Below are 22286 nucleotides of genomic sequence, written 5' to 3' on the forward strand. Positions count from 1 at the left end.
ATCTTCGCCTGAATGCTGCCGCTCACTCTGTTGGGTATGGGCCGACAAAATGCGAACAGATAGGCGCTGTAGTTGTTCAATGATTGGGGTTAAGACGTCTTCAACTAGTGGTGTGAGGGATACTCCATCTACCATAATCCCACCAGAAGTCTCGAGCGCTGCGATCCGAGTGTGGGTTGTGCCGAGGGCGGCCAATGGTGTAGAGAAAATATGGGATTAAAACAAACTCCCTCGGAAGGAACCTCTACGAGCACACTCAAATATAGCCCCCGGTGGGGAGCCAGGGAAGACTGGATTGAACCCAAGTTATCTTCGCAAGCTACTTATTTCTCTTATCATCTTCGGGTATCTCCTAGTTGTATCGTCATTCGGATGACCGTTGAAATTTCTCAGTCCTGCCGTGGGGAGATTCGAAAAAGCAGGCAGATAGCTCTCTAGTGCATCTTGAGGCGTGTCTTTCCGGTGCTCATACAGTTGGGGGATGATAAAAGAACTCGGAAGTGGTCGACTACTGCATCCTTGTAGATCACATAGCGATCTTCTAATGGTAACTTTAAATGCGAAGCAAGTCGCATTTCGATTGTCGTCCGTTGGCGCAAGACAATGCCATGGGGCAGATTCTCGGGTAAGGGACCGCTGAATTGACGTAGATGTTGTTCATTGCGCTTCTGCAACCCAACCAGTCGCTTGATATCGTCAAGTGTCCATGTGTAGCCCGCACAGAAGAGGCTGGGGACAATCCACAATCTCTAGCGTTAAGAATCAGTTCATATTCGAAGTATTGCATGTAGTGCACCTACCTTGACATGTGTCTCGAAAATCCCGTGGCCAGCCACGTACTTCAGTGCACGTAGGCCATCGCTGGTGAGTGCAAGATAGAAGTCATGGAAAACCCGATCGGCGAAATAGTCGTAGGTCCCAAGTGTTATCGCACTGCAACTTAGTCGCAATGCACAAACATGCTTGATCTTCAGTCTTCGACATATTTGATTCCATAACTCTGGCGGTAGAGAATTGATAGCATTTCTCATTATGTCAAGCCTCTGGTGTTGATGAAGACAAAGCCCTCACCAAAAAACAGGAACAGCACTAAGAAGTTCGAAAGGAGGAATCTAAACGGAGGTGAGAGACTGCCATTAACTAGCACTTTGAATACCCCTGGTCTTCCACCTCTTCTCTTTGGTCACCTCTCTCGTACACACAGCATAATTTCCCCTGCGTCTGCTTTTCAAACTATTCCTTCTTACATTTCATTCTTAGGATGAGTATTCAACACTAGTTCCCTGATGTGCATTAGGTCTGGAGAGGAGACATCTCCTTCGTCTATGAGGTCCATCCTCGCATCGTGGTCAAGGTCCCAAAATTCTGAAGTATGATTGTTACGAAAGGAATGGATGAACGACCTTTCTCAAGCCGTCGCTTTCCTCGAATCGCCCAACCTTGCCCATGGCGACCTACGACCCGGAAATATTTTGCTTTATCGCGATCAATTGAAATTGTCTGATCTCGATTGCACAGCGGTAATCGGGATGGACTTCGAAGATTACATGGCCCCGTATGGACGAATACTCAATAGTAACGAGCCGAACTAAGGACGACGTGGATCTTCCGGCTTCCTAGGTCCTCGAACAGAGTAATTCGCCCTCGGTTCCTTATATTATCCAATAAACTACGGCTTTGAGGTTTATGGAGATCGATGTCTTAACGAGGATCCTACGAAGCATGGACCCAAAGTTGTGGACTTACTGCAGAACATGAAATTTCCGGAGCTAGATGGCGACTCACTAATTGACGGTATTATAGACAAATGCTGGCACAATAGGTATACCACGATTGCGGAGTTAGCTGTCTACACAGAGAGGCTCCTCCCTAGAAGAACCAATGGGAAGGAGAGCGACGCCGAAATAACCTCTATCCCCCTATGGCGCATGGCTATAGGCCGCGTGATTTGTGGATTATGGAGTAGTTTGAGATACTGGTGTGCGTTATTGCTCTATCGCAACGGCGAGGTAACTGACCCCGAAGCAGTCAAGAGCAGAGAACCGAATGACCACAGCTGTGATATGGATCGAAAAACAGAGGATTTCTCTTCGAAAAAGGCATACTGGCCTGGAGAAGCGTGGACTTCTTCATATGCTTTCACCAGGAGAGACTGAGGAACCTGGATTCACTTTTTAATGGTACAGGCACAGTTGTTGTGGGTGATTGAACAGACATTGGTGGACAGACTAGGCAATGAGGATTAATAAGAGATAGTTCAAGTCTTCTGGGAAATCTACCAATTACACCTACCAGCTAGGAGGATGATTCATTTAAGGATGACTATCCGTGCTCTATGGCTCGGTCTGATGTTGATCTAGGAGCGTGGCTACGCTGCTCGGTTGCTGCAACAGAACTTATAGATGTGAGAGGCTTAGATTCCTCTCTAGAGAAACGGCAAAAAATAACCCGATGTAGTAATTCACAGGTCCGCTGTTTACAGCATCAAGAGGAGATTTGAACAAGATTTGCAGAATGAATGATTGAACTACAAGTCGATGAAACCCAGATCTATCCAGGTGTGATATGATCGCAAAAAAAAAAAAAAAAAAAGACCAAGTCTACCTAATATCATCACATCCAGCTATGAACAGAAACCCGAAGATACGCCCTCCCTTAAGACAACAGAAGCAAGACATGCCGAAAACTCCGCCACTATGCACCGACTACCTTGAAAACATGTCGTGATTCATATCCCTCCACCGGGGTAATATCCACTTTCTCATCAGCTGGTATCAGATGATGTTGTAGATCCCAACCGGCCCGACGAGAAAGTTCTGATACTACCACGTCACAGTCACCTAAGAGATCAATATCGAACTCGGTATGTGTCACCGGCTGCATGCTATGGTCAGTATGGTACAGTGTCAATAATTTTTAGTATGACTTACAGTGCGTGATATGTAGATCTGCGGGACATGGCGAGGCAGGATTCCTGGTACTTCAGCCACGGGGGCTACCTTCAACGAGGTTCCGATCACAATGACTAGGTCTGCTAATTCCCGATCTTGATGGATTAGACGTTCACCAAACTCATCGGGCAGATCTTCACCAAAGAATGTGATATCAGGCTGTACTATCTGTAAGCATGGAAGAAAGCAAGTAAGGCGCCGAGCAATCACTGACCTTCATCACTCCAGGAGTCGGGATTTCATAGTCATCCTCATCCGAACTGTCGTCGGAGACCTTGCGGTCTTTCTGCTGACCATTGGAACTTCGTTTGCGCTTAAGACCTTGCGGCTTTAGTTCTTCTTCTGCGATTCTCTCCTTGCAGACGGTGCAGTGGGGGATGTTCCCCGCTCTGATTTCATCGAAGATCGCGTCGCCAGGGACATGGAACCCACACTTCACGCAGGTGGCCGTCGCGAAAGATCCATGGCATTGTACAATTTTTTCTGGGAGTACCCCTGCATTCGATTCAATGTTATCGATATTTTGCGTGTAGTTGGTCAACAGCTTCCCCTTGTCTTGTAGAAGTCGTATGAACCCATGGGTGGGCGACCATTTCTTTTCCGTCGGGAGAATATCCTTGGCAATCGAAAAGAAAACGCTCGGGTCCTCCCTAAAGATATGGATATCAAAGACTTCTTGTGGATCGCTCAGACCCAGATGTGCCAGTTTTGAGTAGAGCCCGGTATCTTTAGAACGGAAGTCAGGGATGCCCAGGCTGGTCGAGATCTGACAAAAAATACCGGTTAGCACTTATGGATTAAAAATCTTTTGGATACACTTTAATATGAACATACACCTGCACCTGTTAGAACGATGATGTTCCGAGACTCGCGAAGGAGCCGAACAGCATCGTCGATGGAGTTGTACTGGGGAAGCTTGGGCCTCCGGGAGAATTCGCGCGAGATCGCGACAGCTAGAAGAGAATGATAGGACTCATCTGGTGCACCATCGAGGAACGCCGGGGGCGCGATTCCAAACGCCGTGCACAGCTTTTTGGCCGTGACGGTTTCGCGAAGGATGGTCTCCTCCACGAACGCCGCCTTGCCAATCGCATGTAGACGTTTTCGATATGCAGTCGCCTCTTCTATAGTACAGGCACCGGGAACTGTGATGGAAAAGCGAGCGTATTAGCCAATGTTCGTTCTGATCTCCGAGAGCGGGGGTGTCCGGGGTAAGAGGTGAGGGTGGATATAGTTACATACCGAGACCGTCGCGGATCTGGTCATCGCGTAGGAACTGGATCGCCTCATCGCAGTTAGATAGATTATCCCATCCTTCGGAATCATCACTGTCCGTCTCCAAATCCGAAGAAATCTCAAGTGCGAGGTCCGGCGCGTCGTCGTCCATGGGGTACTGCTCCATATCTACGGCCTCTACTTCGACCACGGTGGTCTTCAGCGAAGCCTCTCCTTTTGGGGCTGGTACCAAATCCATTTTGCAGGAGTTTGAGATGCCAGCCACGGAGACAGACTCTTTCACTCGCGCTTGAAATCTGCTTTGGCAAAAATTCGGGCATCTGCCTCACCGGAGGCAACTTAATCCGGAACCGATGAATGAATTGCAGTGGCGATATCAAAGAAGTTTTGGTTTGTAGGTACAGGGGGTCGACAATGAAAAAGAGAGACAAATAGTTGGGCGGGAAAAAGAAAGAAACTACTTCTAGAGGTATCAAATCAAACAAATCAATGAACATGTACATCATCTCATGTGGTCGTCACTTTTGGTATCTATGAATCTGCCATCTCATCGTCGGAGTCGACTTCGATCTCAACATCTGAATCCTCGCCTTCTCCCTCTCCTTCAGCTTCACTCTCATCATCATCACCAATTTCTTTGCTAATTTCCTGTACAAGCTCCAATGCATGATCACGGAGTCGGTCATCCTCGTACTGAAGGACATCGTAGAGCTTCAAGCCTTGCTTGAGCCATTCACGACTAGCGTCTAGTGATGCGTGTCGTGGGGACTCGGCAAGCTCCTCAGGGGTCGCATCCTTAGGTGCTTGTTGCTTTTCTGCCAGCAGGAAGAGGCACCAGCCTCCAAGGTACCAAGCCTCTACACTTTGATCATCCTCTAGAATCAAGCGCTCGAGGACTTCCAGAGCCTCGAACTCCATATTCACTTCCATCAGGAGTCGCGCAAGACTGATGCGCACCGCAAAATCGGGGATTTTGAGATCTTCTGGGGCCAGGTCCTTCCAGAAGCTTATACTGCGAGTGAGCGCGGCTTGCGCATCTTCGGTGCGCAGTTGTGAAATCCGGATGGAGGCGAGGGTCTGTAGTACCTCCGGGGCTTCGGGTGTGACAAGGAGGGCTTCCGTAATAAGTGCTTCACACCGAGCTTCGGCATCCTCTTCCCAGCTGAGCGAGTATATTAGCATTGGCCCACATAAAATTTAGAAAGTAGAGGAACTCACGAAAGATCGGTCATATAGGTTTCAGCGACGGCACAGAGTGCGTTAGACAGCTTGGCCTTCTTCTGTTCAAGATCGGCGATCTGCTCGGGTGATGTTTTCCCCTCAAGAGACTGAATAGTCTGTCTGAGGGACGCCACACCCATCTCGAACCACAGGACGCTGTCCTTTCCACCTTGTTCACTTAATTGCGCAAGCCAAAGGAACTTCTCAGCTCCTCCGCCCTGGGATTCCGGAATCGAGCCATTTTGGTCGAGTTGAACAGCTTGAAGGAAGCAGTTTCTGGCGGTGTCAATGTCGCCTAGTTCAACATTGATTTCTCCAAGCAGATTAATGGCGGGGAGCTGTGCAGTGGTGTTTTCAGCTGTCAGATCCAGAGCCTGCTGTGCAACATCAAGTGCCTCATCGGCTCGACCAGTTTGTAGGAGGATTGTGGCTTGGTCGAGTAATTTGGAGGGATCTTGAGCCATGTTGCCTTTCGAGATTGAGCCACCAGGGCCAAGGACGGACTTTTCGCGGGGTTTGGATGACTTCTTCTTTTGCGGTCTAGGCTTTCCCATGGCAGGATACTGCAATGTTTAATAAGAAATCGTAATGTCGTCGACTGGGATATGAAGCAGAGTGAGTGACAATTGTGACTCGCAGGGTATCTGAAAGTAAAAAAAGTGAAGCTCCGCATCCAAAATTTTGGGCTGTTTGACTGGTTTGCATGTGGGACCGCAATATTGGCTGGCCATGTTGCTTTTAGTCTCCTCGAAGCGGGTCTTAGTTTAGATTCTGCCCGCAGTATACATCTTTGACTATAACATAAAGACTACATACGTACCTAAAAGACTGCCAAAAAGACTGCCGAAAAGACTGCCGAAAAGACTATACATGGTTGTAAGCGGCTGACTATTCACTATTCCAGAGCTCTTATTTTCTACACTTTACATGCTTTATGCTATAACTTTTAACCCGGACGACTTTTTCATCTACTATATAGTGTATTGCAATAGTTTGATATATAAAAATAGAGCAATCATCTAGTAAAATTCCACGGCAGTGTCCACAGGTGGAAATTGTATCTATAAGAGCTGCTAATTCATAATGAAAAGCTAGCGGTAAGCTAGGCGGTCAAAATTTACAATAGACTGCATTGGCGGGCCAGGATAACGGCGAATTGACATAGCCACGTGACTAGATTTGGCCCCGACATTTGTTGCGTTGATTTAGCTTGCGCTTCGGTCTTTCACCAGAGTTGGTTAATATTGCGATATATCAAAGTATTGCCGAGACAGTATTTCAATCTGCCCCGCTAAAACCACTCTCGTCTCTGCACGCGGTATCTCTCGAAGAATCTGCACTCCGGCGCTCAAATCGTTACCCCTCCAATCCGCGGGCGGATCAGCAGCTATGGGTCGCGAAGACCAGATTGAGGAGCGTGAAGTGCTCGATTCAATCTTCCCCGACGAAATTACCGGTAAGTAACAGGCAAGGCGTCTAGACGGCTCAAATTCCCTTTTCATCCTTGCTCACAGCGAGACCCGGCACCTAGACATATCTGAAACCTCGTACCGAGTATCCATAACCCTCGATGCCCTCGAATATGAAGGCGACGAAACGGAGCAACCCGTGATATGCCTGGAAGTCTCCTACCCTGAAGACTACCCCGATGTTGGCCCAAATCTCAGCATTTCCTCTCCACCCAATGCTTCGAAGCATGATCGGCTAGATATCCAGGAAGACAGGGACCTACTGATGGAGTCTCTTCAGCCCACCATCGAAGAGAACCTGGGTATGCCGATGGTATTCACACTGGTCAGCGCACTTAAGGAAAGCGCAGAGCAGCTTATGATCGAGCGAGCAGAGGCCATTCAAGCTGAGAAGGACCAAGTCGCTGCGAAGAGAGAGGAGGAGGAGAACCGGAAATTCCATGGTACAGCAGTCACTGTCAAGTCATTCTTGGAGTGGAGTGCCAAGTTTAAAAAGGAACAGGAGGAGGAGGAGCTTCGGGCACGCGAAGAAAAGGAATCAGAAGACAAGAAGAAAAAGACCACGAAAGAAGAGAAAAGACTCACAGGTCGACAATTGTGGGAGAAGGGCTTGGCCAAGGGTGATTATGACGAGGAAGAGGATGATGCCTTGCCGCCCATTGAAAAGCTCAAAGTGGCTGCATGAGCTGATACATAGAAATGTTAATGACCTGCCATTACTTCATGAAATTATGTATTATAACGTTGTTAAATCGGGGTGATTATACTGAGCTGTAAGTGAAGTTCAATGTTGTATCAATGGTATGCGGAGTAATATACAGACTTAAGCTATGGTACAGGGCAATATAATGATCAATCATTAGATGAAAAAGGACCCGAAAGAGGTTGTCTTGGTTTGAGCTGCTTGCTGGAGCACAGTGATCTCGACATGCCAGCAGTCCATGGTCCATGGTATCAATTAATCGTATATAATCAAGGGCGGACATAGCTGCCCAGATGGCGTGGATAATGTACCATGTCTGTTGAATGGTTCGAGCAATCGACTTTTGCGTTTTGATCTCAGGCGATATTGACAATGGCTTGGCTATGGACATGGGTGGCTTTAAGGTGGTCAGACGTGGCCCTAGGCTATGCCGGCCATATGAATTGACCAATGTCGGTCTGCCCGAAGAGCCAGACGATGTACTTTGGTATATCAACCATGCATGCGCGGAAAGGTAGACCGTGACCGCTCGGTTTCATTGCTTTGGCTGCTTTTGGCTAGCTTCTTCTTCCGCCAAAGCCTTTTCAGCTAGAACAATCTTCCACATGTTATCTGCAAGTTCTTTGGACTGCATATCGAAGCGTCCAATTCTCGCATTGACATCGGCTATAGCATTTGCAGGATGCTCAGACCAAGTGGATGGCTCCTTGGTTTTGGTGATGCGATCCCACTCCTCTTCGTCCTTGGCGAAAAGTAATTCTATTTTTAGCCTGTCTCGACGCTCAATCCAGTTCCACCGACGCCCAAGCTTTTTTCGTATCACACTGCTAACGTTTCTCGGCTGCGGCTTCTTATATCGTAAGAACGGAAGCCCGCGTGCATTGACAAGTACAGGGACATTGCGCTTCTTGTCACCCAACGGCCGTGGTCGGTCTAGAATCGATGTGGCGTTCGGATGTCGCTGGGATGTTTCCTCCTGGAAGCGAATTGACTTCTCCTTCCGGGCTTTCTTGGGCGTAAGAGGGTTGACAGGCGGTGTTACTGGCCGGATTTTCCTTTGCATCGCAGCATATTTATCTTTCTGTGACCTGGCTTGGGCTATGAGAGTTGTAACACGGTGCGCATCTTGCTGATTGGTATGAGACAAAGAGAGGAGATTTAGAGCCTGTCATACAGCGATGAAATATCAACACATAAGCTCAGCTTACACGAAGATTCGACGCGCATACCTCGTAGCCTGCCTTCAAGGCATTTGCTGATTGTGATGGGCTTTGTAATTTCTTGTATTTTCGGAAATTCTGTCGGATGAGAGGTTTGCTCTCACTCAGCCATGGGGTGTCTGCAGTTGAAGGACGGCATTGTCGGAGAAGTGCTCGATAAAGTGCCAAGCCTATCAGAGACAGATTGTTAGCTTGAAGGGCTGGAAAGATGAGGATTCATCTCTTACAAGCAAAGCGATGAGCTCCAGAATACTTGGGCACTAGGATTTTATGCATGCTGCCGTGTTGAATGGTTATCTCAAAAATGAAGCGCCAAATAATCACATATCTTATCTCGTTTCTACCTGCAGGTGGTTCACCGCCCGCCTACCGCCTACTGTAAATGAACTGGTGTAATCCGTTATATAAGCGTGGTCGGTGTCCCAATCTGGCTAGTGCATATTGCATGTGCGTTCTGTATTTGCCAAATCACGTGATCCACACACACCTATATATACCCACCCGCGCCCCCGGAACTTCCTCTTCTTTTCTTTCTTCTTCAGCTCTCTTTGCCTATTGGCTTAGATCAAGTGTAGTATCTGTTCTTTTCAGTTTAATCTCTGAAAGTTTCCGTCCAGGAAACACTTTGATTATTCCTATTTTTGGACCCCGTGACTTGGCCCCTGTGCTTGCGCATGCCTCGTTGCACAGTGTCATTGGGCTTACACTACCCCCGATCGACGCGAACCCCTTTTTCATCAACTGTTCGGCTTGCCCGGGCGCTTGGAGACGAAGCTTTCGAAGTATATTCAAAGACGTGTCTTGTACAGTATGTCCCAAAACTGGTGCGATCACCCAGACTCTTCGAATAATTTTCTGGCCCCACTGTCAGGACACGCTAGTACAAATTAGGTATATAACCGGAATATCAATATTCCTGCTCTAGTCTCAATACCATGACTTGCACCAAAATACGATGTTTTGTCTAGCAATTGTATTGGCGTTCTAAGGAAACTATCTGTCTGGCGCGATGTGTATCGTGTCATGCGATGTCCCGGGCCTCCATGTCGCCACGAAGGACAATATTGCTGGAAAGGTCCGGGTGGACGAAGGTACCATAGATTGAAGGCACACCATCTGAAGGCCCTCATGAAATACGTAGAGTAAGGTGGAATTCTTAAGACCCCCGATGACGTTCCTGACAGTGTCCGCGATGTGATTTGTGAGCCATGCGCAAAACTAGTTGATCTAAGCACGTGCCCTTTTTGTAGACGGACATTTTCGGGGTATATCAAATGCTATCCATTTGCAGGATAGATGTGTATGTATTTTCTAATTTGAGCTCGATGCACTTAGTGATTTAACTCAAAATCCTCTTCATCAGCTTAGGAATGATTATAATTTGTGAACACTATGAAGTCTGTAGTATATAACCAAAAGATAGCGTCGGGACCGTGTCAGTCGTGGACGCTCAGGCTATTTTCAGCTTTATCTTCGATATCAACACCGTCTAACAGCTCAAACTTATCACTCTACGTCTTAAAGTTAGTTCGAAATTGCCGGATTATTCCGATTTTCTTACAATTTCATGAGGTGGCTAGATAGAGTGGATACTCCGTGTTTGTCCATGAGTATGGCGTACCACTACTACATACCCGCGCACCAATCCCAATTTCCCAGCGATTTTGGAAAGAATCCCATTCTGAGGAAATAGAGATACTATAAGATAATTTAACTTAAAGAATTAAATATTATGACGGGAAAATGGGTATATTTAGGTCGTAGAAGACGGGTATGCTTATGCACCTTATCCACATTGCGCTTTTGCGCCTTATAACCATTACGCTAATTTCTTATATCCGGTTAACACCGCCAGAGTCGAAAATTATCAGTATACAATATGCGGAAGTTCCAAAACAGTGAATGTACATATGCCAAAGGACTCAGGTTTGGCATGAGCTACTGATTCCCCCATTACATGTTTCAGGCTCATCCACGCAGCCTAGCGTCGATCTCCCGTTTCTATCCGGCCCATGTAACCCCGGATCTTCCTTACGTGCATCCCAGCTCAACTTAATGGCCTCCTTGATAATTTAGGCAACCATGAATGTAAACTGGAGTTCTTAAATGGAGGCAAAAATGAGAAATGTGAATTGGACATGGAGCATTTTAGACTGTGTCGATTATGGTGATGCTTGTCATTTGACTGTTAGATACAACAAACGACCTAACACCAGTCAAATAACCAACAAACATAAAACAATACTACCAATCATAGTCTCCTGGTCCCATACGTGTCCACAGAGAAAGCTCAATTGGTCAATCCAGAATCAGGCTAAGACCTGTGGACCCCGGGGCCGTTTTAGCTGTCAACGTTGTATTGTCCTGTTTCCTCTGTGTCATCGTGCTGCTTCTAACTGTTCTTGCATTTCTCCATGCAATCCCAGTCACTCTATTACAATTGATCATATTAGCCGGAAATCCAAGCAATGAAAGTGAAATGAACTTACTCCGCCATCAAGCTTGCAGAGTTCGATGCAGTCATTAGACCGCGAAGAAAGCGCTGCTCCTGCATCGGCTTCAATGGGCGAGGCAAGCGCCAGACCAATAATGGCTGCAAGGGCTAGAATAGAGAAACGCATTTTGAAGGTGTTTGTGGGATATGTAGTTGGGTTTCTGGTGGGAATTAAAGTTTGAGGGATTGATAGAATGATTGTTTCCTAAGCTACATCAAAGGTGAATTGCCTACATTTTATAGTATTCCTTCGACTGAATACCATCTGATATCAGCTGTTCGATCCATCCTCCTTCGCTATTATGGGGCCCTGCCCCCACGACTCGTGCAGGCTTAGGTGCATGCTTTCCATCATTTAGGGATAACACCCACGAATGCTCACGAATGTTCACTCGTATTCCAAGAATTCCAAGTTCGATCTACACGGAGATTCTGCTGTTTAAGCAAAGACCTGCAAGTTAGGTGGCCTGATTCTTTTCAGCTTCAAGGCATTACAGTGTCAACTGATCTGATCCTGCAATGTAACCCAAAGGGCGAACCAGTCAGGCATAGCCTGGCATATTAGGCGCCCAATCCTAAGGATCTACAATTCCCATGAGGTAAATAATCAAAATAGAACCAACTCTATATAAAGCCCAATGTGCTCACGGGTGGAAACTCATCCCTCAGCAGTCTTCAACATTATCTATTCAGACCTCATAAACATGAAGCTGTTTGTCGTCCTGTTTACATTAGCTGCCTACGCAATGGCCGAAGCCGGTCCAAATCTCGAAGCGAGAGCTGGGTGCTCCCAGAAGGGACAATTCTGTAACGGCGGCACATTCCTGTGCTGTCCGGGACAAGGAAGGTGCAGCGGACAAGTAGTAAGTCGGCCCTACTTTTATTCTGGGAACAGCTATGGTCAGTGATGATAGCAAATGGCTAACATGAGATATAGTGCAAATAAGTCGTCTCCCTCTACTGAGGGAGTGCACATGTCACCTGAGTGCGACGGGATTCAACAAATAAGAGTGTTAGGGCTGTGTCTTTGGTCAAATATGGGTTACTCCAGGCAGTGTGTTTCTGCTTCTGAACGGCCATTAATGAAAATGTCCATCTGCAATAAGAGCCAACAGTTCAATAAAGTTTTATTGTATCTTGCTAGCCTAAGTCTTGACTCAATGAAACCAGCTCCATTTGGCAATTAGTCATCGTCCCAGGACTCAGCTCTCGACCCATTCCAAATGTGATATTAGCGTAGTCTAGATCCGATCCATAGTAGATTATAATAGTCGACCAGTCTCTGTCCTTAATGTTATTATCCAGTTAACTGCATAGCAATACCCGCGCCAGCCATATGGGAGCATTGCCACTTAAACGGCGTACACTATATCCCATGAGCAGCATGAGAAGCATTAAGACCTTCGATCCAAACGTGGATAATGGACAGATTAGGTTGGCTTGTACGGACGGATATGAACTCCTGGTCAGAGCACATTCCTTCAGGATATCGATCCATCAATTCAGTTAAGACAGCGCTAAGCTTAATTAGAGTAGAATGGAACAAGAGAGTGGAAAGGAACATGAGTTTTCTCGATTGCGGAAGCGTACTGTAATAACAGATAATGACATGATCTCCTATTGCATAGAAATATCTAAACAGACATTGAGTGGCGAACCAATGTGTTAATAGAAGTATCTAGAAAACACTTAAGAGTACTCAGTGTATTGAAGAATGATTTATTAGGATCAGATATCCCAGGCCCTCCTTTGACATAGAATTAAATTGTTCATCTTCAGTTTACTGGAAAATTTCATAATAGTGACCCGACCGCTTCTAAACCCAAGAGCAAGTTTTGCGTGTTGAATTGCATGACACGTAAATTCATGATAGTCAGCAGGAAGCCGTAATATATTCTCGCCTCCAAGAGCAATCCAATCATTAGATGAAGATATCTTGGCTAGAGGATTAAAACCAGGCCTTTGCAGGACTGAGATGGGGTCATCTGAATGTTGCGTCTGGCACGGCATTCCGGTGATCGCGTCCCAGAGCTTGACGGTGTGGTCCCACGAGCCGGACGCCAGCGTCTGCCCGTTAGGTAAGAAGGCTACCGCGTTCACGGAACTACTATGGCCCTCGAGCGTCTGCAGATTGCAGCTCCATAAATTTTCCACATTTGGTAATGTTGTGATATGCTTTGATGTTTCATCAAGAAAATTCGTCCTTATGATACTTTGCGCAGGTGCAAACGCCAGTCCGGAACAGTAAATTTGGAATGGAGCCATGCTAACAATTTGGCTGTTTTGCAGGAGAAATCGCTTTGCATCATAAACGAAATTTGAAAGCTCAGGACAGGTTCCTTTTTGTAATTTAAGTTAACTTCTACACCAATATTGAAATAACAAAATCCACCCTTGTTCTTGAGAATAATATATTCAGCACCTTCACCGCTTCTCATGTACTTCAGATACACTCTGGACGAGGAATATGGATGTCACCTGAAAAGAGGAGGATCCAGAAAATATGTTATACTCTTATGGGAAAATTGCACAGCACAATGTGGTGATAGCTCGGCCCCATCAGATGGGAACGTTAGAGGCTGCCCATTGTGCAACCGCAGTGAGCCAACAGTTCCCAAATGTCCGACTCGCTTTGATGGTCGGAATCGGCGCGGGGATCCCAGGCCTGCCTAAGCGAGGTATCCGCCTGGGAGATCTTGCAGTCAGCATTCCTCAAGATGGACATTCTGGTGTTATTCAATACGACTTTGTCAAGTATGAACAAGGAAGAGTGACCTTGAAAGGATGTCTGAATAAGCCTCCCCAAATCCTAACCATTGCGGATGGGAGGAGTTGGTGAAGAGGCACCCACTGAAAAGGGTTATACTGAGTATCACCAAGAATCAGGGGTTCGAACGTCCACATAAAGATGATATCCTCTTCGATGAAAGCTTCTTCCATGTCAACAAAGGGTCCGATTGCAGTGAGTGTGAGGCTGCCGGTAGCGATCATGTTATACCCCGTGAACCACGGCGCGATCACCAACCTGTTGTCCACCGAGGTCTCATTATATCGGGAAATGGAGTTGTGAAGAATCCTCAGGAGCAGCGCAGCTTAAAACGAGACCAAACCGACGCAATATGCTTTGAAATGGAGGCCGCAGGGATTATAGATGAAAATCCTTGTCTAATAGTGCGAGGCATTTGTGATTATGCCGACACGTCCGCATTCAGCATCTATCATTTCGAGATTTTTTAGTGAGTACGGAAAGCGACTTCTACATCAATGAGCGAGAAACGCATGCGCAAATAGCGTCACATTGTCTACGTCTTATGAATGATCGGCTCAAACATAACATCTGTGATCTAAGATATGACACGCAACGCGAGGAAATCGAGCCTCGGATCATTCGTCAATACCTCACCCCTGATGTACAATACGCCTGCCACTACTGAGTACATCATCTAGAGGAAAGCAACGGTCGTATATCAGACTCTCGAATACTTGCCTTCCTTAAAGAACGATTTCTTCATTGGCTGGAGGCACTGGCTTGGATTGGGTTGTTTCATTGCTCGAGATTCAGATATCGAACTTTTGCGCTTCTCGCCGGGGATGTAATTTTGTGATGATTAGGCTTAAACATTCAATATGAATTGCAGTTGGTTGTTAGTAGAAGAAGTTCTGAGTGGGGGGTAAGACCAGAGGCATCAAGCCAAATCGCATTCCATTGCTATTTTTACGCTACGGTGTAGAGTGGCAGGCCGCAAGGCCCTCATCTTTCTTCCTTTTTCATTTTCTGTTTTCTAAATCTTTCCCTGTTCTTATCTACTACAAATCAGTGCATTGAAGATACTTTCCTCACATGTACACAAAATATGTATTCTTCTTTCGATAGTACTATATTAATAACCTAATTTTCAGCTCCTGGTGTCATTAGTACAGTAATTGGTACAATGATATATATTAACGTGCCGAGGATTCTATGCGGAAATACGACCATGGCCTAAGTGAATGATTCTACTCAGTATCTTGTCACTCGATAAAAAAAATCACTTGTTTTTGTTGCTATTGGTAAACAGGCGCCTGCCGCAATGCCCAGTTCCACGAAACAAAACACTGTAGAGATGAATACCTAATGTTGGGATGAAATTGAAAGTTGGGGCTCGAAAGAGCCCCTGCCAATGCCTTCATGCAGAGACTGTACACGCTTTAGAGTCAAAGAAAAAGAGAAGAAGCTAGGAAATTTGAATGAAGCCGACCCTGATACTCCGAGATCCGCCTGCACTGAGTGGGTCACATATGTTGGACTAGAAAGTCGAGCCCTCCGGGGGCTGCGGCAGCTTCTTATGCTGGGGCAAGGCCATGTACCTGGATAAAGTGTCAACGCCAACCATCGATCTTGTACCATTCGTTCTGCTCACCTTCTCAGCTCAATTAGAACAGTCTCCATGGTGTTTTCTCGTTTCCACTGCGCAAGGGTTGGAAGCTTTGTCGGATCGACCTGTAGTATAATGACTCAGTAATGGCTTTATGTATTGGTACCCACTCTCATACCTTGCCAGAGCTGGGATCAACACATGGAATGTTGACTCGAGAGACAAATTGAATGGTAGGCGGGTTATCGGGGTAGTCAGGTCCGCAGTGAATGTTCACACTGTATATCCGGTTCTCATGAACGCTCTGAAAGATGGCAGATTAGTGATAGTTTCATGATGGAGGGGAGTAGGGCTAGAACTAACGTGAGGAGGACCAAGGATGGTTCCGTTCCAGTTGCTCATCATCATATCTTCTCCATCAGCAAGTCCGTATGAGCAGGCGTCTAAAAATAAGAAAGATACGTCAGTGATCCAAGGCGGGACAATGTCGGAGATCGTGGGAGTCAATCGTACCTGCACTCAGACCCTTCTCGCCCTTCTCGAGCTCCTCCAGGAGGCGAAAGTTTCTTGGGACCTTAGCAGCCATGTTGAGCACCGAGTAGTAGGTTCAGAGGCTGGAAATGTCACGATAAGTGTGAATAGTTGCTAAAGAGGGATGTTGCGACAAGAGGGGCAATGCGCTAGGCGGTCAAGTTGGAACAGGGTCACGTGCGATATGGCTTATCGATAGCTTGGGACCAGTTGGAGATGCCACGCCTTGTTGATCCCATCGTGGAATCATTGTAATAGGAAAATCGCGGCCATTGTTCCCTTGCTGCTCACATGAACTTGACCTGGAAGCTCCTGATCTACAACTAGTCCGGCGTGGAAATACCGATCTATTTATCTGCGATCGAGAGCTCCCTGTACTGTTGACATCGGGACCTCGGGCATTAGTCGGTGCTGGCCATGCTCTGATACAACAAATCTATATCAGAAATGTCCTCCCAATTCTTGCAGACGGAGATCGCCAATTTGATTCATGAGTCTCGAAGGAAAAACTCCGATTTGCGAAATGTTGGTTATTACCCTCTATGCATCGTCGGCCATGGCACACTAACGAGGAATCGACAGGCCGCTGAACAATCGTTAAATGAGCTCAAAGCACTGCCCTCAACTTCAGAAGCTCAAATAGCAGCAGGTACGTTCTTAAACGGCCACCTTTTGTCATTTCCCAACCGCTAAATCGCCATTAGACCTTGTTCGCAAGCCAAACTTTGTTGAGCCATTCATTATTGCATGCCATACTCGGCATACGAAGCTTGCTGGTATTGGTGTGATCTGCTTACAGAGACTCATTGCGTCTCGATCATTACCCTCGACTCGTTTGAAAGATGTCCTGGGAGGCCTGAAGGAGACAACGAGCTTGAGTAAGTGTCCAACCAAATTGACACATTCAAACTGCGCTAACGCTTCCTAGGTCTTGACATTCAGCTCAAAATTCTACAGTCTCTGCCTTCGCTTTTGCAGTTTTATTCCAATGAACTGAGCGGGGAGCTTCTTGCGAATACGTTGGAAATATGCGCCACGTTACAGGCAAGCAAAACGATTGCAGTTTCTAGTACCGCCGCGGCTACCCTCCAGCAGCTGGTGGTATCGACATTTGAAAGAGTTTCGAGCGAAGACAATCTGCCTAACGATGACAAAATTACCACAACCATCAAAGTTGATGGTCAGTCGCTTGTCATCAGCTACTTCGCCTATGATGCACTGCGAGTATTGGATGATCTCTGTCGTCTGATCGATGGTGAGCCACTGCAGTTTCTACGAACACGAACCCTATCCCCGACTTTTGTGCTCGAACTTATCGAGAGTATTCTCCTGAACAGCGGCCGCCTTTTTGTGGGACATCCCGAGCTTTCGCAAGTGCTGCGCGTTCGGTTGTTACCACTAGCCGTCCGTTGTCTGTCTGAGAGGTATTCATTCGCTCAAACCGTTCGAGTGGCTCGAATTCTTCTCATTCTTCTGAAGCGTCACATGTCTCTTTTGACTACAGAATGCGAGATGGCATTGAGTCTGATAACCCATCTCGTTGAGCCGGATGGGACAGCACCTTGGAAACGACTGCTCTGCATGGAAGTCTTCCGAGGGCTATACTCCGAGCCGGGTGCTGTGCGGCTAATTTATAGTCTGTATGATGGCGGGGAAGGCAGAAAAAACATCCTCCGTGACCATATGGCTGCACTAGTTAGGCTAGCTTCAGAGAAGCCTTCGTTGATTGGCGTCAGCAATCAATCAACAGTACCTTCACGCGCGGAACACTCAAGATCTACCACAGAGGATCAAATAACTCTTGAGACTGGTGGCGTTGCTGGTGTCATTGGGTCAACTGTTCCTCCAAGCGAAACCAAGGTGCCTGGAATCAGCACTCAGTGGAGTGTTGTTCGTACGCCATATATCGATCTCCTCGACAAGACAGATCCACCCACACCACCAGACACTTACATCTACAGCCTTGTTCTTAATTGTATCAGTAGCTTTGCTGAAGGGCTCGCGAAATTCATTCTTCCATTGACGGTCCCGGATCTAAAGCAAAGACGCAAGAATCGACTTATGAGCCCCGTTCAAGGACCTGACTCCGCTAGATCTTCTCAGGATTTCACAGCAGAACCCACCCGAGTGCAGTCTAGCTCGCCATCGAAAAAATCTCATGTTCCCATAAATCCTCTGGACTTGCATTCTCATATACAGTACTCCGCTATCAAGACCTGTGCGGGGATAATAGAGAACTGTTGGCCTGCTGTCCTAGCGGCTTGTTCCACTTTTTTGCGTGCATCCTTGGATGACGAGTATTATCACAATCTCGTTCGAGCTTTCCAAAAGTTAGCTCATGTGGCAGGTCTTCTGAGATTGGCTGTTCCCCGAGATGCTTTCTTAACAACTCTTGGAAAGGCCGCCACGCCTGCGAGTGCGGGTAGCGCCAAGTCACACAATGCGTCTGCCACTGGCCCCCAGCAAAGTGACACACTCCAAAAGAAACGGAGAAGTGCGGATTTGTCAAATTCCAGTTCTTTGGCAATGGAGGCTGCAGCAGCAACTGCAGGGGAAGGGCCTCCCGTGTCTTTAAGCACCAGGAATCTACTTTGTATGCGGGCTTTGCTCAACCTCGGAATTGCTTTGGGGCCGACATTGGATCAGCCGGCCTGGTCCATTATTTTTGAAACACTTCAATACACTGGACTGGTGATTGGCATGTCCTCAAGCGCGATGGTCAAATCGGCTAGTGGGACTGGGGAGACTTCATTCACCCCAGGAAACGACGTTCCGACAGCCAATCTTGGGACTGAGGTGATTGCGGTCCAGGCGGCTTCTAGCAAAATGCTAGAAAGCACTAGTGATTTCCCAAGTGCATCTTTTAAAGAAATATTATTCGCCTTGTTGAACCTTTCAACATTTACGGAGCAGCGTCGCAACCAAAGTGATGCCCAGGAAGTATCAGAAATGTCTCGAACGCCGCAATCATCCCAAGGAAGTGGACGCTTACACCAAAGTTCCCGGCGTGTATCGCATACGGTCGGAAAATCAAGAATGCAAGACGAGGAACTCAAATTTGTACTGGAAAGAGGAAACGAACTGGCCAAGGCAAACCTTGGGAGACTGTCTTCGCTCGAAGAAGAAGATAGCAAAGCATGGGAGCTGCTGACGCAAAGTCTCATCTCGGCATCCGCAAATACCACCGTCAGTCCGAATCTTCGCCTACAGGCAAACGCAATTTTGAATTCACTCGTATTCTCAACGATGAAACTAAGGGACGAAGACGATGAGAAAGATTACAATCAGTTACAGACGAGGAATTTGCAGACATTGAACGCCCAAATTGCCTCGCTCTATGCATCAGACATGCACACCTCCAAGTCTTTACCGATAACCGTGATTGAAATCCACGAACAGAGCTTGGAAGTGCTAAACAACATTCTGGAACAATATGCAGAAACTTTCGTGGACGGATGGCACCTCATCTTTGATTTGATATCTGGTGTTTTCCAACATACCCCGGACCCTTCAACTGGCGATCTGTCTTCCGCCCCGATAGAGCGCAGATCATCGGCTCTTCCAGCAGGCCCTCGTCTGGTACGTGCTGCTTACAAGTCTCTGCATCTTGTCGCCTCCGACTTCCTTTCTTTGCTACCGGCGCCCTGTCTCTTGAGCTTGGTGAATGCCTTCTCTAGCTTTACGTCGCAAACCCAAGATTTCAATATCTCCCTCACTACAACCTCATTTTTCTGGAATGTTTCCGACTTTCTCCAGGGTCAGATTGAGCAGATCTCAGTTGGCCATGTTGATGCATCGGTCAGCGAAGAAGAGCTAGCTAAATTAGCTCATGATGAGGACCCCTCTGTTTCTCGGAACTCGTTGTGGCTGCTGCTGTTGCTTCGGATTGTTGATATCACAACAGATAGTCGACCTGAGATTCGGAACAGCGCAGTCCATACGCTTCTGCGCATCTTCGACGCCTACGGGCAGCAGCTCTCCCCCGAAGCGTGGCGTCTGTGCCTAAACATGGTCCTCTTTAAGATGGCCGAGGGAATTGAGACCCCTCTGCTTCAAGCCAAAAACAATCGGAGCAATGCAAAATCCGATGACTTCAGGGCGTGGGTGGATACGACAGTGGTGATGATCAAGGGTTTATCAAATCTGATCACCAATTTCTTTGAGACCCTTGTGCGCGACGAGAAGTTCGATCAATCATGGAAGCGACTTTTGAAGTACTTGCAAAGTCTTATTGACTTGCATATTTTGGATTTCAGCGGAGCAACCTTTTCTAGCCTCTCGGCAATTCTCCTACGGGTACAAAATGGAGGTGAACTTAGCAATGATGTTCTTGAGTGTGCTTGGCTTCTTTGGGCAAATGGACACCCTGCCGGCGATGAGCAGATGCTTGACTTAGACCAACCTAACCAGGATGCTGCTTTAGCTTATCTACATACATTCCAACAGATCTATCGCCTTTACAAAGACCAGCTGACCACGAAACACATCGAGAAGGTCCTCCATGCCCTGAGCTTGCTTGTGTGGAACTCGGTCTCTCCGCGCTACTCTCCGGATGTCGATCGACCTTCAGCACTGCAAGCGCTAGTCATTGATTGTATCAAAATGCTCTGCCTGGAGAAAGAGGACTCCCAGCCGGATATTCTCTTGTGTCTTGCTGAACTATCAGATTCAGCACTATCAAAATGGAGCTCCGGTAGTGACACTCGAAGACCAGCATTCGTGGCATTCTCGAAAAGAACCATTGATCTTGTCAGTTGGTACATCGCCGAATTCGGCATCAAGCAAGACATCTTTACAAATGGTGCTCTTGCAAACTCCCTCACACACCTCAGTGCTCCAATCGTGCAGAAGTACACATGGCAAGGGAAGGACCGCGAACCATTCCTATGGCAAAAGGCCACAACAGTATCTTTGAACATCCTCCAAGTCGCGGTCCCCTACGTGGAAAAGCAATACACGAAGACAAACGAGTCAGAAACATCTCAGTTCTGGCAACGCATAGTCGAGATCACAAATGGAATTGTTTCCGCTCGCGGCTTTCAAGCGCACCAACTCCCCAACGCCCGAATCACTGCAGACGAGGCATTCGACATCCAAGCCTTCACCCGCCTGAAGACTCTCATCCTCCCATCCCTCGGAGCAGCAGCAATCCCAGACGCCGTCCGCCGCGACTTCGCCCGCGCTCTCTTCCACTCCTCCTTCATCTACGCCCCCTCCGCTTCGACCTACCCACCACTGGCCTCGAAACCACACCCCTACAGGACTTTTATACCGTACGCCCCGGTCGTACCTTCGACCCACCGCCAACCCTGCGCCCGGGAATAGCCTATGTCCTCATAGACACACTCTTCGAGCTTGCCGCATACTCGAAAGCCAATACTAAGACAAAAGCCGACGCCCCCTTCCCGCAGACTCTGCTCGCACGCTCGATCTCGCCCTACCTGCTCCTGCGCTGTGCGGTCTCGCTCAAGTCTTATATCGCAGACCAGCCACTACGCGGCTTGATGCCCCAGCCCACGCCTGCCCGCAAGGCCCTGCTCCATCTACTTGTTAGCATGGTTGAGCTGAAGAGTGAGCCATCGGCTATCCCGGATCCGCCTTCGCTGAAGACCGTCTCGGCTCTCGCGGCTGGGGGTGCGGAGGAGCAGCACTATCGGAAACATCTCGAGTGGATTTATCCGTTGGTTGTGCGCGCTGTGCAGGTCGCTGGTAAAGAGCGTGATGATGGCCAGATTCTCCAGGCGCTGGGGAAGGTGTTGCAGGAGATCGGTCGGTTTGAATATTAGAACTAGGACTTGTGTGGATAAAGTATGGCCTGGCTGTGTGTGTACTATGTACTATGGCGATTAATGCACTGTTTTTACCTTATACGGACTAACACATACAATCTGAATCTAAGATCAGGTTTGATTTGAAATGAGACTTGGCACGAATTTAGACAGAGTAAAGTATACTACAGAGTGATGTCGTGACATAGCCATGAGACGGATCAATGGACACAAAAGGAATAGTGCGTAGTAGAGGAGTAGGGGAAATCGAGAGCAGAGACAAGAGGCGGGTATAGAAGAACAGATCCGCAGGTACCAAGTGTAAGAAAAACGCGATA

General features: G+C 47.4%; 9 protein-coding genes across 9 annotated transcripts; 4 read left to right on the forward strand and 5 right to left on the reverse strand.

Moving 5' to 3' along the window:
• Nucleotides 1–434: 434 nt before the first annotated feature.
• On the reverse strand, nucleotides 435–1031 carry N7447_005649 (uncharacterized protein; the record flags this gene model as incomplete). Its single annotated transcript, XM_057229911.1, has 2 exons — nucleotides 435–749; nucleotides 801–1031. The coding sequence occupies 2 exons, from the start codon at nucleotides 1029–1031 to the stop codon at nucleotides 435–437; spliced, it is 546 nt and encodes a 181-aa protein (XP_057085001.1).
• A 255-nt stretch (nucleotides 1032–1286) lies between these two features.
• On the forward strand, nucleotides 1287–1592 carry N7447_005650 (putative Rho-associated protein kinase; the record flags this gene model as incomplete). Its single annotated transcript, XM_057229912.1, is given in 2 exon segments — nucleotides 1287–1370; nucleotides 1389–1592. 2 exon segments carry the CDS (start codon nucleotides 1287–1289, stop codon nucleotides 1590–1592), a joined length of 288 nt encoding a protein of 95 aa, XP_057085002.1.
• A 1102-nt stretch (nucleotides 1593–2694) lies between these two features.
• N7447_005651 (putative histone deacetylase SIR2) lies at nucleotides 2695–4425 on the reverse strand (the record flags this gene model as incomplete). Its single annotated transcript, XM_057229913.1, has 5 exons — nucleotides 2695–2877; nucleotides 2931–3110; nucleotides 3166–3717; nucleotides 3786–4096; nucleotides 4194–4425. 5 exons carry the CDS (start codon nucleotides 4423–4425, stop codon nucleotides 2695–2697), a joined length of 1458 nt encoding a protein of 485 aa, XP_057085003.1.
• Nucleotides 4426–4718: 293 nt separating this feature from the next.
• Nucleotides 4719–5962, reverse strand: N7447_005652 (ACL4 family protein; the record flags this gene model as incomplete). The annotated part of the gene is made up of 2 exons (XM_057229914.1): nucleotides 4719–5349; nucleotides 5406–5962. The coding sequence occupies 2 exons, from the start codon at nucleotides 5960–5962 to the stop codon at nucleotides 4719–4721; spliced, it is 1188 nt and encodes a 395-aa protein (XP_057085004.1).
• An 835-nt stretch (nucleotides 5963–6797) lies between these two features.
• N7447_005653 (RWD domain-containing protein) lies at nucleotides 6798–7562 on the forward strand (the record flags this gene model as incomplete). The annotated part of the gene is made up of 2 exons (XM_057229915.1): nucleotides 6798–6864; nucleotides 6940–7562. The coding sequence occupies 2 exons, from the start codon at nucleotides 6798–6800 to the stop codon at nucleotides 7560–7562; spliced, it is 690 nt and encodes a 229-aa protein (XP_057085005.1).
• Nucleotides 7563–8115: 553 nt separating this feature from the next.
• N7447_005654 (LYR motif-containing protein) lies at nucleotides 8116–9076 on the reverse strand (the record flags this gene model as incomplete). The annotated part of the gene is made up of 3 exons (XM_057229916.1): nucleotides 8116–8745; nucleotides 8810–8970; nucleotides 9028–9076. The coding sequence occupies 3 exons, from the start codon at nucleotides 9074–9076 to the stop codon at nucleotides 8116–8118; spliced, it is 840 nt and encodes a 279-aa protein (XP_057085006.1).
• Nucleotides 9077–13857: 4781 nt separating this feature from the next.
• On the forward strand, nucleotides 13858–14531 carry N7447_005655 (5'-methylthioadenosine/S-adenosylhomocysteine nucleosidase family protein; the record flags this gene model as incomplete). The annotated part of the gene is made up of 2 exons (XM_057229917.1): nucleotides 13858–14064; nucleotides 14124–14531. 2 exons carry the CDS (start codon nucleotides 13858–13860, stop codon nucleotides 14529–14531), a joined length of 615 nt encoding a protein of 204 aa, XP_057085007.1.
• Nucleotides 14532–15580: 1049 nt separating this feature from the next.
• N7447_005656 (E2 ubiquitin-conjugating protein MMS2) lies at nucleotides 15581–16235 on the reverse strand (the record flags this gene model as incomplete). Its single annotated transcript, XM_057229918.1, has 5 exons — nucleotides 15581–15641; nucleotides 15695–15774; nucleotides 15828–15953; nucleotides 16013–16092; nucleotides 16163–16235. 5 exons carry the CDS (start codon nucleotides 16233–16235, stop codon nucleotides 15581–15583), a joined length of 420 nt encoding a protein of 139 aa, XP_057085008.1.
• A 392-nt stretch (nucleotides 16236–16627) lies between these two features.
• Nucleotides 16628–21966, forward strand: N7447_005657 (uncharacterized protein; the record flags this gene model as incomplete). The annotated part of the gene is made up of 5 exons (XM_057229919.1): nucleotides 16628–16705; nucleotides 16763–16829; nucleotides 16885–17058; nucleotides 17109–21466; nucleotides 21535–21966. The coding sequence occupies 5 exons, from the start codon at nucleotides 16628–16630 to the stop codon at nucleotides 21964–21966; spliced, it is 5109 nt and encodes a 1702-aa protein (XP_057085009.1).
• Nucleotides 21967–22286: the final 320 nt, after the last annotated feature.

The sequence above is a fragment of the Penicillium robsamsonii genome, assembly GCF_028829455.1.
Source record: "Penicillium robsamsonii strain IBT 29466 chromosome Unknown utg000003l_segment0_segment0, whole genome shotgun sequence".
NCBI classification, from domain to species: domain Eukaryota; kingdom Fungi; phylum Ascomycota; class Eurotiomycetes; order Eurotiales; family Aspergillaceae; genus Penicillium; species Penicillium robsamsonii.